At 44.1% G+C, this 15813-nt stretch overlaps 1 protein-coding gene across 2 annotated transcripts in view; it reads left to right on the top strand.

Annotated features, from left to right (window-relative positions):
* The window catches only part of RAD54B (RAD54 homolog B (S. cerevisiae)), a 31131-nt gene that overhangs the window by 10030 nt on the left and 5288 nt on the right, over positions 1 to 15813 (top strand). For both annotated transcript variants that reach the window (XM_018560196.1, XM_018560195.1), the window contains exons 6-10: positions 735 to 874; positions 4122 to 4412; positions 8860 to 9026; positions 11592 to 11853; positions 12826 to 12892. In XM_018560196.1, coding sequence (XP_018415698.1) covers positions 735 to 874; positions 4122 to 4412; positions 8860 to 9026; positions 11592 to 11853; positions 12826 to 12892 — 927 coding nt within the window. The remainder of the gene's footprint in view (positions 1 to 734; positions 875 to 4121; positions 4413 to 8859; positions 9027 to 11591; positions 11854 to 12825; positions 12893 to 15813) is intronic.

Raw genomic sequence — 15813 nt, 5'->3', positions numbered from 1 at the left:
GCAAAAGTAATTGCAGTAAGTTCTGCAAAAGGGGCCCAAACCAAGTACTGAGTACATATGCATGCCTGTACTTTTCAGAGGTCCGATATTGTTCTATGTACAATCCTTGTTTTATTGATTGCATGTAATAATCTACTTTTTTGAGGTTGTGGATTTGGGGTTCTTGGGGTTTTCATGAGCTGTGAGCCATAATCATCACAATTATGACAAATCACGGCTTGAACTATCTTGCTTTGTATGTAATGAGTCTCTCTCACATATTAGTTTTACCTTTTAAGTTGCATTAGTTAAATAAATGAACTTTGCACGATATTCTAATTATTCGAGTTTCACCTGTAGTGTCAGTATTTATTGATTAGTAAAACATCAGCTACTTATCAAAACTAAGCTGACCATGTACTTTAGACAGTGTTTGAAGCACTTGTGCGTGATTTGACAGCCAAACAATTGTCTGTAGAACAATAGCTCAAGTTGGATGATTGTGTACCAGATACCCCAAGCACCAGCCTTATATTGGGGGAATAACTGGATCAATTTGAAAAAGATCTGGTCGTCGCTGAAATTGTCTGAATTAGGTGACCTATTTACTCATGTAGTTATTTAATTTTAACTTAGTTTATGTTCTGCACAATAAACTAATACCTACATTACAAATGCCCTGGCTTTCTGTGACATATGAACACATACTCCCAATTTCTTTACACAAAGTAGATATTATGTGTTTATTCTTCCAGGTACCCCTGTACAAAATGATCTGCAGGAGTTTTTTGCTTTAATAAATTTTGTAAACCCGGGAATACTTGGTTTGTTGTCTACTTACAGAAAAATATACGAGGATCCTATTTTACAATCCCGGGAGCCTTCAGCATCCAAAGTAAGCATAGTAAAATGCAGTGTAAAGCATGCAAGGTATGATGGGGGTATGCATGTTCTGATAGGTGTATGAGCACACAGTGCATTGCAGTTTGTTGCGTATGGGGCTGTGTAGTCACAGACCGGTCAGGGTGCCCATGCTGACTTGTATCCACCGTCAAAAGTGCCTACAATGGGCATGTGAGCATCAGAACTGGACCATGGAGTACTAGAAGAAGGTGGCCTGGTCTAATGAATCAATTTTTCTTTCACATCATATGGATGGCTTGATGCATGTGTGTCGCTTACCTGGGGAAAAGGTGGCACCAGGATGCACTATAGGAAGAATGCAAGCCGGCAGAGGCAGTGTGATGGTTTGGGCAATGTTCTGCTGGGAAACCTTGGGTCTTGCCATTCATATGGATGTTACTTTGACACATACCACCTACCTAAACATTGTTGGCTGACCAAGTACACCCCTTCATGAAAACTGTATTCCCTGATGGCAGTGACCTCTTTCAGTAGAATAATACTCCCTGCCACACTGCAAGAATGGTTTGAGGAACACAACAGTGAGTTGAGGTGGCCTCCAAATTCTCCAGATCTCAATCCAATCCATGGATGCCCCGCCTCACAACTTCCAGGACTTAAAGGATCTGCTACTGATGACTTGGTGCCAGATACAACAGCATACCTTCAGAGGTCTAGTGGAGTTCATGCCTTGACAGGGCAGGGCTGTTTTGGTGGCAAAAGAGGGAACTACTCAATATTGGGTAGGTGGTCATAACATTATGGCTGATTACTGTAGAACTAGCATGTTTGTACATATATTTGTGTTAAAGTAGATGTAAACCCTAACTAACATTTAGTTTGTTTGGGTCTTGCCATTCATATGGATGTTACTTTGACACATACCACCTACCTAAACATTGTTGGCTGACCAAGTACACCCCTTCATGAAAACTGTATTCCCTGATGGCAGTGACCTCTTTCAGTAGAATAATACTCCCTGCCACACTGCAAGAATGGTTTGAGGAACACAACAGTGAGTTGAGGTGGCCTCCAAATTCTCCAGATCTCAATCCAATCCATGGATGCCCCGCCTCACAACTTCCAGGACTTAAAGGATCTGCTACTGATGACTTGGTGCCAGATACAACAGCATACCTTCAGAGGTCTAGTGGAGTTCATGCCTTGACAGGGCAGGGCTGTTTTGGTGGCAAAAGAGGGAACTACTCAATATTGGGTAGGTGGTCATAACATTATGGCTGATTACTGTAGAACTAGCATGTTTGTACATATATTTGTGTTAAAGTAGATGTAAACCCTAACTAACATTTAGTTTGCTTAAAGGAGAACTATGAGGTGAGTGCTTTTCACTCACCTCATAGTTCTAGCCGACCTGTGACAATGAGACTGTCACAGGTCGGCTCAGTAGATCGGGAGGTGAGCGAACACATACCAGGTTCGCTCGCCTCTCGATCCTGTCACGGCTCTCTGCCGTGATAGGGGGAGGGGCTGGATTCCCCTCTCCCCGCTCTGATCCGCCAGCGCTGACTGGCGGAACGGACGGGGAGGGGGCGGGTACAGCTGGCTCTGCCTCTAGATAGGCAGAGCCAGCTGTCACTCACGCAGCTGGGCGGATCCCGTCATGTAAGTCGTGATCCGCTGCGGCGTCTCAGTATAACGCGAGCTGTAGCTCGCGGTATACTGAGCTTAGGGTGACGGGAGGACGCTAGTTTGTGTCCTCCCGTTACCCTAAGGAGAACTATGGGGAAAAACACTGACCCCATAGTTCTCCTTTAAGCACTGTGTATGAAACAGCCTTTCATAAAATACCTATTTGTTTCATCTCAGTGCTGCTGGTCTGCTGTACCCTCTTTGCAAACACTTCCTGCCTACATGCATGCACACCAGCCATGGCTGAATGGAATTCCTCAGGGTAGGATTTCTGAGGGTAAAAACAGTGGTCCATGCCTTCATAATGTGTGCTAAAACAGCCACCTGTAGTCTCCTTCAGAAGCCTGTGTGTCGAAGTGACAATGCAGGAGCTCCGTTTGGAGACGGGGACAAACATTGTCACCCCTTAACAGGAAGTTCCTAAAGGGCTTTTCCAGTAGCATTACCAGGTATTTTTTTTAATGAAAACTACAGACATAAAAATATTTTAAAAAAACGTTTGGAAATATAGTAACATGTTATATAGCTTATATAGATTTTGTTTACATATAAATTAAAATTGCAGAATAGAAGCAAACAAATAAGTGCTGTTTGTTGGAGTCTAAAACTTGATAGATGACAGAGAAGAATACAGAGGCATAAAAATGTGAGGTGGAAAACTGACCCTATACACAAAGTTATAGTAGGAATTCACATGCACTTGGTAGCCATGAATGGACCTGCCCTGCAGCTGTTGTATATCTGAGTAAAGCTGGCCATATACCTTACAACCATCGCACGACTTTCGTTGTAATTAAAATCTTGTACGATCTGCCCATCTTGGACAGGCAGATCGTACTTGCGATCATGACAAGCCCTCCCCACTGAGGGGAGGGCTTGCGATGATTCCAATGCTGAGTGGACAGTGTGCGCTTGCGCACACCGGCCCGTTTGGCATTTGTATTCCGAGCACGCCAGTAACCCGCCGAAAATCGTACGATTTTCAGCAGGTTTTCAAGCGTGCTCGGAAGACAAAAGACGCGCGACCGTACAGTAGAAACGGTTGCACGCCTTCCATACACCTGCCGATTATCGTACGATCGCGGGATCACCCGGGATTATCGTATGATAATCGGCAGGTGTATGGGCACCTTTAAGAGTTAAAGTGAATAGGTCATCTTAGGAGAGCAAAATATTAGTGGATAGTAGCTGCCATAGGCAAAACATGAATGCGTTATACAAACTTCTCATAAAATGTGCCCCCATAAGGGCCTGTGAAAAGTTTTATAGCTAATTTACAGCTGTATAGCTTATTACGTTTTTACTCCAGAACTATATTTGAAAATACAAAGTGCAGAATCCAGTCTGCAGACACTTTTTAGCAGCTGTCTCTCATTTTGTGTTTGCAGTAAAGGGTAGAAAGTATCCTGCTGTCACTTTTGGAGCTGGAACTCCCGAACATCCCTTTTAAGTGTTCTGACTTTACTGCAGATAGCTGTGCTCCTTGTGACCTAACCATCCATTCTGCACTCGTAAGCTAAACTGTTTATCTAATTTCATTTACTGTTTCCTTTCATGCTAAGCTGTCTTCTGGTTTTTCCATGGCTTAGGAACAAAAAAGTTTAGGAGAAGAAAGAGCTTCAGAACTGGCCCGTCTGACAAGCCTTTTCATCCTCCGAAGAACACAGGAGGTCATTAATAAATTTCTCCCTCCTAAGATCGAGACCATAATCTTCTGCAAGCCCTCCATATTTCAGCTTAATTTGTACAGAAAACTTCTCAATTCCGGTCTTGTAAGATCCTGCTTACAAGGGCTGGGGGAGAACAGCCCCCATCTGGTCTGTATTGGTGCACTCAAGAAACTTTGTAACCACCCAAGGCTTCTCTACAAGACTCTCCAGGTCAGTGGGATGCTTGCGCTCTGGTGATACTGTATGCAGTACTAATGCAATAATGTACTCACTATTTTATATGAAGTTGGGCTTTTTCTACTTCTGCAATTAACTATGATTACAATTTTTGTTCTGATGGAACAGTTTGATCCTCTGAGGTTTTTATTGCTACCTGTATCTTTACTGGGTGGATTACTTCTCATTTCCTGTCCCACTGGCCACTAATAAAGGTAGAACAATCTTTCAAATGGGAACATAGACAGCAATAAAGGCTTGACAGAAATTCTTACTTTTCCACATTTCTCCAATAGAGAAATGTTATTGCTGCCTGTGGCCTGTTCGTTCACTCCTTCCTCCCAATGATCACACAGAAACTGAGGGGATAACTCACAGATAGCAGTAAAAGCTTCTACCCCCACACAGAGTTTTGGTTGTAATTTAGGTGTAGTAGGTTTTAACCCTTTTGAGTATTAAAGTTCAGCCTTCCCATCGTCTCTGGGCCAGGTCTTGGACTCAGCCCTGTCCAGGGTGTTTCTCCCTTCTGCTTGTGGTGGGTGTCAAAATGTTTTTGCTGTACACGCCCTTAGAGGATGAACATATCTTGGGAGCTCCTCATCAAGGATATGTTACCAGGGTTAAGAGTACTACTCATCTACTCCAACAAAAGAACCCTAGGGCTCAATCAGAGAAGAATTACCCATACCCTGAGGCAAAGAAGAGTTCCTTTCATTACTCACAGCATTTAGTTCATAAGGCAAAACTTAAGCCAGGATCCCAGTTTCATCGTAAGCCCTGGGCTCTTAAATCCCCCAAACCTGCAGGTATGTCTTCTTTGGCATGAAGGTATGCCCCCATATTTCCAGCACATCAGCCCTGCCTTCACTCTGCTTCATTTAGTTTGTGGCCCTTCTGTTTGTGGCCCGTGTATTCACCAAATTCTAGCCCCTGTACTTGCCTTGTTACACGCTCAGGGTATCCCCGCTGTGGGATATCTGGATGACCTCCTGTTGAGGGAACAGTGGCCACATATCCTGACCAATAATGTGGTGCTTATTGTTCAGACCTTGAAAAGGGTTGATTGGATCTGTAATATTCAGAGGTCTACATTGGAGATGACTAATTGCTTGGAGTATCTGGGTCTTATCCTAGGCACAGTTCAAGCCAGAGTTTTTCTTCTGTAAGAAAAACTTCAGGCTTTCCTTTCCCACAGTCTTCAGCCAACTCTTCATTTTTGCATGAGAGTCATGGGGCTAATGGTATCCCTTTTGAGGCAATTCTGTTTGCCTAGTTTTACTCCAGACCACTTCAACTCACATCCTTTCAACATAGGAAAAGCCAATTCAGTCTCTAGACAAACCGATATGCCTAACGCCAAAGATCAGGTTGCGTCTGGCTTTGTGGCTCAGGAATCCTGCTCTAGATCTGGAGATGAGGAAATGCTTCTGCTCTCTTGGAAGATTATCAGGACAGACACTAGCCTGCCAGGCTGAAAAGGGATCCTAAACACCCAAATGGTGCAGGGACACTGGAGCAATCTCAACTACCCAATCTACATACTGGTGTTTTGAGTGATTTTGCTGTCTCTAGAACACTAGAAATCTCTGGGGGATGCTGGAGGATGTGGACTATCTGGCCTTCAGATGCAACAATAAGCTAGATAGGTTTGTCCCCAGGTGCAGAGAGCCTCCGGCAGAAGCAGTGGATGCTCTGGTGGCTCCGTGGGATCAGTTCAACCTGATGTACGCTTTGTACTCCTCTCTTTCTGTCCAGCCCCATTACATAAGAAGAAGATTTCCCTTCATTGTCTGGATGTAATTCGAGCAGTGCATGTCTATGTCACAGCCACTGTCTACATTAGAAAGGCTGATTCTCTCATGATGATGCTCGGTAAGGGGAAACAAATTCTCGTTCCGTCATTTCTTGGTAGCTCAGACAAATCATTATTTAAGCTTGTCCCTCCCAAAAATCACGCTACGTAGCATGACAAAATGTCCACTGTCGCTCAATATCGCGCAATGTAGCTCAATGCCGCCCAGTACGAAATCGTGTGGAAAAACACGCAATTCTCCATGTCGCTGTGTGAATGGGGTCTTAGGTGGCTCTCTGAGCTGCAAGTAATGGCCAGTCTGTGTATAGATGGGCCTGTTAGTGTTTTCTTTGTTTTGTTTTGTTTTGTTTTACTGCTTTTGGATGTCCCAATTGTCTCTGAATCCTGCATTCTTTCAGTTCATTAAGAGACGTCGGCCCCACCCCTCTGTGTTTATGATCTTATTCCACGTGCTGCCGTTTTACAAAACTGAGGCATTTTGGGAATGTGAAGGGTTAGGCGGCAGAATAACCCAAAGGCTCTGAATCCTGTGTCCCTCCGTAAATTTGAAGAAAAGGACTTTACAGTGAGTTCAAAAAACCTGATCTTTACACAGACAACTGTGCTCCTGACCTTTTAGATATGTAGAGCTCTGTGTTTGCCATATTCCATACAGCAGGCTCTCTGCTATTTGACCTGTGTATAGCTCAGAGAGAGGCTGACGGATAATACGGATTCTGGGAGATCCTCTCTACAAATAGTTGCAAGGCAAAGAAATTTGAATTTTGTTGCTAGTTCTATAAAGCCATGCCTGGCTGTAGACTCGGATCGAAAGCTGTTTAATCATGATAATCAGGGCTTAAAAAATGTAGGGTGTCTCACCAGTCAGTCAAACATTTCACCAGTCAGCATGACCGGACTATAGCCTTGCAATTTATGTTAACATTTTTTGGAGACATATAGAGCTTTTTCCCCCTATATAATGAAAAAAAGTACCATAAATGTAAAAAAAAAACAAAGTTTCCCTACGTTATGTTATAAAACATTTATTCTTACCCATATTTTTAGTAAAACATAAAATTCGGGGTCACGGCGGGTAAATAGACACCAAACATGTCAAGCCTTAAAACTGCGTGCGCCCGCAAAATCGCAAAAAACGCCCATAAGCAACAATTAAAACGCTTTTATTGCTCATCAGTTTAGTATTATCAGTGATTAATGGCTCTAAAATTATTGCTCTCACTCCGACATTTGTGGCGATATGTAACATGTGCGGTACAATAGGCGCAATCGTCGTTTGCGCACGTAGGCGCACCCGACTCATATCTGTATGTGGGGGGCGGGGACTTTTGATGTTTTTCTTTTTTAATTTTGTTATGCTTTATTTTTTTTTATGATTCTTTAATTTTATTACTTCTTTTTTTACACACAGCTTTATTGCTATTACATGGGGGGGGGCTAAGAAGCCCCTATGTAATAGCCAATTTACATGACCGGTCCTCTTTATGGAGACATCAGGGGTCTCCAAGACCCCTAATGTCACCTAGGGACCCCCAGAGAAGCTGATGAAGCAGAGATCAGCTTCTGTAGCTGGAGAGTGACAGTGAATGCAGGAAGTGATTCCTGCATTCGGGGACTGAGAGGTGATCAAAGGGAGTTCGTATACTGAACTCCCTTTGATCTCCTGTCACAGAGCCGTGCCGGTCCCGGCTGCATCGGGCACAGCGGATCTCGGGACCGGCAACGGCAGTGACAGCTGCTAATACATTCGCTTGAATGTAAAGCTCCTGGCCGGCCGTGTAATTACAACGGCTGGCCGGGAAGCTGCTCGTCGGGCTCCACCGTCCTCTCGTCACAGACGAGCGGATGAGTGGATTTTTCAAGCCCTGATGATAATGTTCACAACCTCTTGAGTTCAATAATGAGTTGAATGATAATTAACTTTGTTGGTAAAGTCATATGTTAAAACTAACCCAAGCCATTCATCTTGCTACCTGGGCCTGGGCATACAGTCTGCTTTAAAGTACCTCTCACATGTCACAGCTCTCTAGCAATCCTTTAGCATCTAGAATCTAGCATCTTTACCCCAACCTGTCCGTCTATCTCCCACCTTGACTGCCTCTAGGCGATCCCTTAAGACTCATCTCTTCAGGGAAGCCTATCCCACCTCAACCTAACCACTGTACCATCATGTTCTCAAACAATTAATCCACACACAGCTACCTCCTCATATATCACTTCCCCCTCCCTTTTAGATTGTAAGCCCTCAGGGGCAGGGCCCTCCTTACCATCTTGTCTTGAATTGTATTGTGATTGTAATGTCTTCCTTATATTGTAAAGTGCTGTGCAAACTGTTGGCCCTATATAAATCCTGTATAATAATAATAATAATCTCTGGATAGCAGCTGTGAAACTCTGTAAAACAGGCCGTGTAGGAACCGGCTTGACCTCCAAAGTCTGATTTCTGTCTTTTTTTCTATAGTCTGTTTTTTGTCAAAGTTACTAGAGAACTGTGACCTCAGAGAGTGAGCAATAAAGGATGGGATAGCAGAAGGAATGACATAGGTCACACAAGGTTTTGTTTTAATTCAGATGTCATTGCAGATTTGTGCAGAGCTGGTCACCAATAATAGTTATTTCTTTCACCAGGAGAAGACTTCAAATCCGAATGAGGAGGAACTGAGCTTCTATGAAAGTTTATATGATCTGTTTCCACATAGTTATAATACAGAGACGGTATCAGAGTCTGAGTCTGGAAAACTGCAGGTTTTAATGAAGCTTTTGGCAGCAATAAAAGAACACAGTCCATCTGAGAGGTAGGTATATAAGCAGAAGGATTTTTAGGACATGGGAATGATATCACATTAGTGAAACTTTTATGCAACATAGCAGAATGTTAAAGATCTGAGTGAACATACAGTATGTGTTTTCGTTTAGTAGAGCTTTGATCCCCTTTCATTGTGATGAAGGCAGGGTGAAAACAATAGTAGTAAATTGTGATTACAACATTAAGATAAGATTAAGACGGGTAGAGGGCCCAGTCACACCATAAAGAGTGCGTTCCAGAGCAGTCAGCCTCTGGAACGCAACCCGGCCGGCTCACTTTGTTTTGGGGTGAGAAGGGGCGTGGCAGTGCATTGAAGTCAATGGCATTTGGCATATTGGTGCCTGCATTCCGGTCCAGTGCAATCTGCAAAAAGAAGTGCATGCAGCAAGGGAACAAATTAGCACAACGTTGACTTTTTCACAGGTTTTCATTTGCTAAAAGTTCAAATAGGATTTGATGCTTGCGCAGTGAACGCAAATGTCATGCAGATCATCCAATATTTTAAATTTTAGGATATATATATATATTTTATTCATTTTTATTTTGTCTATTTCCCTTTTTTTTTTTACTTCATGGGGGTCTGGGTCAGATCAGTGAAGACCAGATCCAGACCCGCCCATGCAGATGACTTCTAATAATAAGCTATTGATGGCTGCGTTTGTTGCGTTGCTTCATGCAGGGAGGCACTGTCCCGACCTCCATACTCGGAGGACACGCCGTGACGTCACTACACTCCAGATATGAATAGAATGTGGAAGCAATCTTTTTACATTTGTTTCTTCAGTGCGCTCCTATGGATCCGGCTGTAGAATCCCAGAAGCTGATTGTCTCAGCTCCTATGCTGAACACTGAACCCCGGCTGTCACTGATAGTCAGAGTTTCTAGCCTACATGCTAGTGGGACTGGCTGCCATTTTAAAACGGTGGTTGAAAGAATAGTTTCAACCACCAGAGCTGCTTTAAAATGGCAGCGGGACTCAAGTGGTTTTATCTGAACTCCAGCTTTACCTTCGGAGTCTTGCACAGTTGTAGAGGACCTTCTCCTGTACTGAAACTGGTTTTTTTAAATTTACTGCACTGTGATCGTCTCACAATGTGCATTGGAAGTGGCAGCAAGTCAGATAGAACCCAACTCATTTCCTGGCTGGAGGACTTACAACATCATCTAGTCCTTTTCTCACCAGCCATCCCCTTTCAGTCATTGCATTTCAGTTCTTTTAATCTTGAAGGCTCAGCATCACATGTGGGCATTACCTATGGTGGTCTGCATGCAAATGCAGTCTGCCCAGGAACACCCACTCCTCCAGACTGACATCCACCCATCAAGACATTTTTGAGATATACATAACTCTTCCCAAGAGGAGAATCAGGACTGAAGTCTCTTGAGAGAAGTACTGGGGCAGGGTGCTGTGATGTTTTCTGGAAGCTACACCCAGCACCCTGCTGGGCCCTCTCACAGCCATAATCTTCTGCATTGTGTAGAGGAGTGTAGTCTAAAACAGTGGTCACCAACTGGTGGTCCCCGGGCCCCTCTGATGCCGTGCAGGCTGGGCCGTCATTGAAGCGGCACGGAGGCTTCAGGGCTGCCTCTCACTGACTCAAGCAGCGGCTGTCACAAGGAGTGCAGGCTCTGCAGGAGGCGGGGCATCTTGTTAGTACCCAACTGAGCAGGCTGCGGGACATAGAAAAAGGGGGGAGAAGCCAGGTAATAGTGGCTCAGTGTGGGGTTGGGGGCAGTGCTAAAGCTAGGGAGGGCATGTGCCCCAGGCGCCGCCGGCAGGGCCAGTGGTAGATTTGATAGGGGGGGAACAATATTATTACTGGGGCGGGCGGCACCGCTCCCTCCCTCCACCAACACTGCCACTCCTGCAGACACACCCGCACCTATGTATGTATGTATGTATGTATATATGTGTAGCCTGCTACCCTCTCTGACACACACAGTCACAGGAGGCTGAGTGAGCGCCGCGAGAGGAGAGCCCAGCCTCCTGTCACAGCGCTGTCTCCGCCCCCACACAGCTCTGCGGGACTGTGATAGGCGGCCGAGCGGTGTGGGAGGACAGACACCGGCCGCTCACAAGGCTCTCCTCACGCAGCTCTCGGCCGGCTGTCACTTTCTCTCCTCCGCGATGGGACACAGAGCAGCGCCCAGCAGGGAGGAAAGAAATCATGGATGCGCCGATGTATCGGCAGGAAAATGGCACTTTCGGCATGTAATATATATATATTACACACACATATGAGAAGGAATATATTTATATATGAGGATGCAAAAAACATGAGAATAAATATATATTTTTAAAAATTCATATTAGTGGTCTGCGGGATTTAAAATGATGAATTTAGTGGTCCATGGGGTCTGAAAGGTTGGCGACCACTAGTCTAAGATAAGGTATGTTAAAAAACCGCTTTAATTTTAATAATGTAATTAACATGTCAATAAAGGGGGTAAGGGTAAGGAAAAATATAAACATTAGCTTTAATAGTTTAGTTTTTACCTTTCGTCTGTATGTTTAAATTCCAAATGTGTAACCCGCATTTACTATGCCTTGCAGAGTAGTCCTTGTGTCTAACTATACGCAGACGTTAAACATATTGCAAGCACTATGCCAGCGGCACGGGTACAATTGCACCAGACTGGATGGACAAACGCCGGTCAGTCATAGGCAGAGAATTGTGGACGGATTTAACAGCAAATATTCCTCAGACTTCATCTTCCTGCTGAGTTCTAAAGCTGGCGGCGTGGGCCTGAACCTGATTGGGGCATCACATTTAATTCTGTATGATATAGACTGGAATCCTGCTAACGACATACAGGTCCGTAGATTCTGTTCTGTTACCCAGCCCACATTTCAGTAAGGAGGCTTTGCAGTTTTATGATTAAGAATCTGTCCAAATATTTTGGTTTATTTTGTGATGTTATTTATAAAGCTGTGATATATTATTCAGCACTTTACAAAGGCCATTGGGCCATTCTTCTCAGTCCCTGAACCTAAAGAGCTGACCGTGTAATGTTTCCTCCTCGGGGTACAAGTATTTACACTCTGTAATTCAAGGAAAATGGGTATTAGCCTAACTTGATACAGTGTACAGTAATCAGAGTACTGAAAGTCAATTCCTGAATGGTTGTTGAGGGTTGCTATACCTAATTGCTATTTGCTCTGCAGTCATATGAAGAAGACGTGTACATGGACTTCTGCCAGTGGGTGGCGGTGTTGTTATGGATCTGATGTAGTATTCAGCGTTCTCACAATACACCTTTTAGTCGATAACTTAATACTTAAAGGGTAAGTTCACTTCCCAAAATGAATTTGGGAAAATGTAATTACCCGCTCAAATCTTGCCTTCCTAGCAAGCATTATTTATTGGTCAGCACAGTCAGAAGTGCTTCTCACTGGTCAGCACAGTCACGTGACTGCACTGACCAATGAGTGCTCTCCATTTGCAAGCGAAATTCTAAATCCATAGTGCAGGGCTGCGCTAAACGGCAGTACGGGGTATGGATAGTATACCCGTACCGGCGGAGGGGGAGGGGAAGGAGCGTTCGCCAAAAGGGAAGTATAGTTTGGGGGGAGGGGGGCCAGATTTCAGTGGGTATTTCCATTTTCCCAAATTCACTTGGGAAAGTGAACTTACGGTACCCTTTAACTGTATGGCATAATATTTTCAAAATTACACCCTGATGTCTTCATAATCTCCTCAGCTCAAGGATTAGTCATTTTCTTTACTTTTACTATGATCTGAATCAACCTTTAGTGTTAAAATGTTTATATTACACTTTTTTTTTAGGCAATGGCTCGTGTATGGAGAGATGGTCAGCAGCACACTGTGCACATCTACAGGCTTCTGACCACAGGTAAAAATCTTGATTCTAACTGTAAGATGACCATGTGACTAAAACAAAACCTGGTACATTAGCACAAAAAGATTAGCTATACTAGTTTTAGTGCAGAGCTCCCAGTGCAGACAGCATCCCTAATTTCCCCCCAGACACTAGCCCTCCCTGTAACCCTATCACTAACCCTTCCTGTAACACTAACCCTTCCTGTAACACTAACCCTTCCCGTAACACTAACCCTTCCTGTAACCCTATCACTAACCCTTCCTGTAACCCTATCACTAACCCTTCCCGTAACACTAACGCTTCCCGTAACACTAACCCTTCCTGTAACCCTATCACTAACCCTTCCTGTAACCCTATCACTAACCCTTCCTGTAACACTAACCCTTCCCGTAACACTAACCCTTCCTGTAACCCTATCACTAACCCTTCCTGTAACCCTATCACTAACCCTTCCTGTAATCCTATCACTAACCCTTTCTGTAACCCTATCACTAACCCTTCCTGTAACCCTATCACTAACCCTTCCTGTAACCCTATCACTAACCCTTCCCGTAACACTAACCCTTCCTGTAACCCTATCACTAACCCTTTCTGTAACCCTATCACTAACCCTTCCTGTAACCCTATCACTAACCCTTCCTGTAACCCTATCACTAACCCTTCCTGTAACCCTATCACTAACCCTTCCTGTAACCCTATCACTAACCCTTCCTGTAACCCTAACCATCCTTGTAACTACAACACCAAGGGCTCGTTCACACCAGCCTTCACTTTTTTTTAACTTTATTGAAGTGTCACAAAATGACACTTCATTCACTTCTATGCTGTGCGTTGACATATGGTGATGTACGTTGTGCTGCTTTAAAATATAGACAAGCTGCACTTTTACACAACACAAAGCACCTCAATACATCTTTATGATGTAAAAAGGACACATAGGAAACAAATGTTTCTAAGTGTCCTTGAGTTGAGCCGGCATTGGTCGAGGCAGGTCAGTGAACATGGTGTTAACAAGCCCTAACCTTCCCTGTAATCCTAACACTTACTGTAATCTTCACATTTACCCTCTCTGTAACATAATGCTTCCCCGCCATGGAACATTAGGCCTCACTTTATTACTAACCTTCCCTGTAAACCTAATGCTAATATTTTATGTAATCTCCCAGCTCTAACCCTGTATGTAACCCTCACACTACTCCTCTCTTTAACACTCACACTACTCCTCTCTTTAACCCTCACACTGCTCCTCTCTTTAACACTCACACTACTCCTCTCTTTAACACTTACACTACACCTCTCTTTAACACAGGGTCATTGGACACCAAAACATTGGGGATTTGCAGCTTTATTTTTTCTTTTAGCTCAGTATATCTTGTACAGTATATATTTTGTGTTCCTAAATCTTATTACCTTTATTTTTTTCCTCATTGTACTCTTCTACTGTGATACAGTCCCTGGCAGTCTCCCTTTATATAGCACTGTCTATCTATTTATCTGTATGGCACAGTCTTCCTATATGGTGAAATCTGCAATATTTTCTGTATGATGAGGTCTTTATGTAACTTAAAACAGTCTGCCTGGCTTTCTGTAACACTTCTGTAATGTGACAGATCTTTTTTTTAACTTGTGTAAAAGTCGCTTACCTTAAGTACATTAGCTTATAGCCACATTTACAATAAAATTATAGACAAAATCTGATAACACAGGTGTAAGTGACATAACAAATTTAAAGGAGAACTATGGGGTCAGTGTTTTTCCCCATAGTTCTCCTTAGGGTAACGGGAGGACACAAACTAGCGTCCTCCCGTTACCCTAAGCTCAGTATACCGCGAGACGCCGGAGCGGATCGCGACTTAGATGACTGGATCCGCCCAGCTGCGTGAGTGACAGCTGGCTCTGCCTATCTAGAGGCAGAGCGAGCTGTACCCGCCCCGTCCGTTCCGCCAGTCAGCGCTGGCAGATCGGAGAGGGGAATCCAGCCCCTCCCCCTGTCACGGCAGAGAGCCGTGACAGGATCGAGAGGCGAGCGAACCCGGTATGTGTTCGCTCACCTCCTGATCTACTGGGCCGACCTGTTCTCTGGCCACCTTTACACAAGCAAATAGACAAGGGCCTACCTAAACAGTCCATTCAGTTTATGTTATTGCAGAGGAGCTTGCACAATGAGATTGTAGCCTAAAGCCGGGTACACACACATACACAGATATTTTTCCATTCAGCCTGCGAGGCTGAGCAAAAAAAAAATCTGAAAGATTCCTCCATCCAGGCTAACAGATTGGATAATCGAATCTCCCACTACCGTATGTCCCGCCTGCCACTGTCCGAATACCCGAACAGTACTTGCAGCTGGCAATTTTCCAGCATGTCCCTTCGACATATTGGATTTAATGATTTACTTTTGTTCAGGAGATAGGGTCACCCATGCATTGAATTTTGGCGGCTTCCTCCTGAATTGGTCGAAATTTGATCCATGTGTACCCAGCTTAACCTGCAGATCTAGCTGATACTACTTAACATCAATGCACAACCTTCCCTGGACTTGCACCCATCCAGATTAGATAACTCCAAGAACATGCATACTTACTGCTGTCTAATGTGCACGGCAAGAACCTTATCTATAAAGCCATTGTGTCAGTGCGCTGCAATTTCAAGGCCAAGTTCATCTTTTTTATAACATGCACAATGCAGTCAATGGGCTCTGGTGTGGTCAAAAACACTGCAGCTCTGAAATATTCTGCAAAAACATAATAAGTTCTCCCTGTAGCACTGGCTGAGCTGGGGGCTGAAAGGGAAGGGTGAACGCACAACACATGCTGCACAGTGTTTTTGTATACACTGGGGCCCCTTGACTGCATATTGTATTTTGTTGATGGTAAACTTAGTATTTAAGGCCGTTCTAGCACCATGTTCATATCAAACCCCTTGGGCCCCCC

Source organism: Nanorana parkeri, unplaced genomic scaffold, assembly GCF_000935625.1.
Source record: "Nanorana parkeri isolate BGI_ZX_2015 unplaced genomic scaffold, ASM93562v1 scaffold439, whole genome shotgun sequence".
NCBI lineage: Eukaryota > Metazoa > Chordata > Amphibia > Anura > Dicroglossidae > Nanorana > Nanorana parkeri.
The sequence above is the reverse complement of the archived record's forward strand: the minus strand, read 5'-3'. Positions and strand labels throughout refer to the sequence as shown.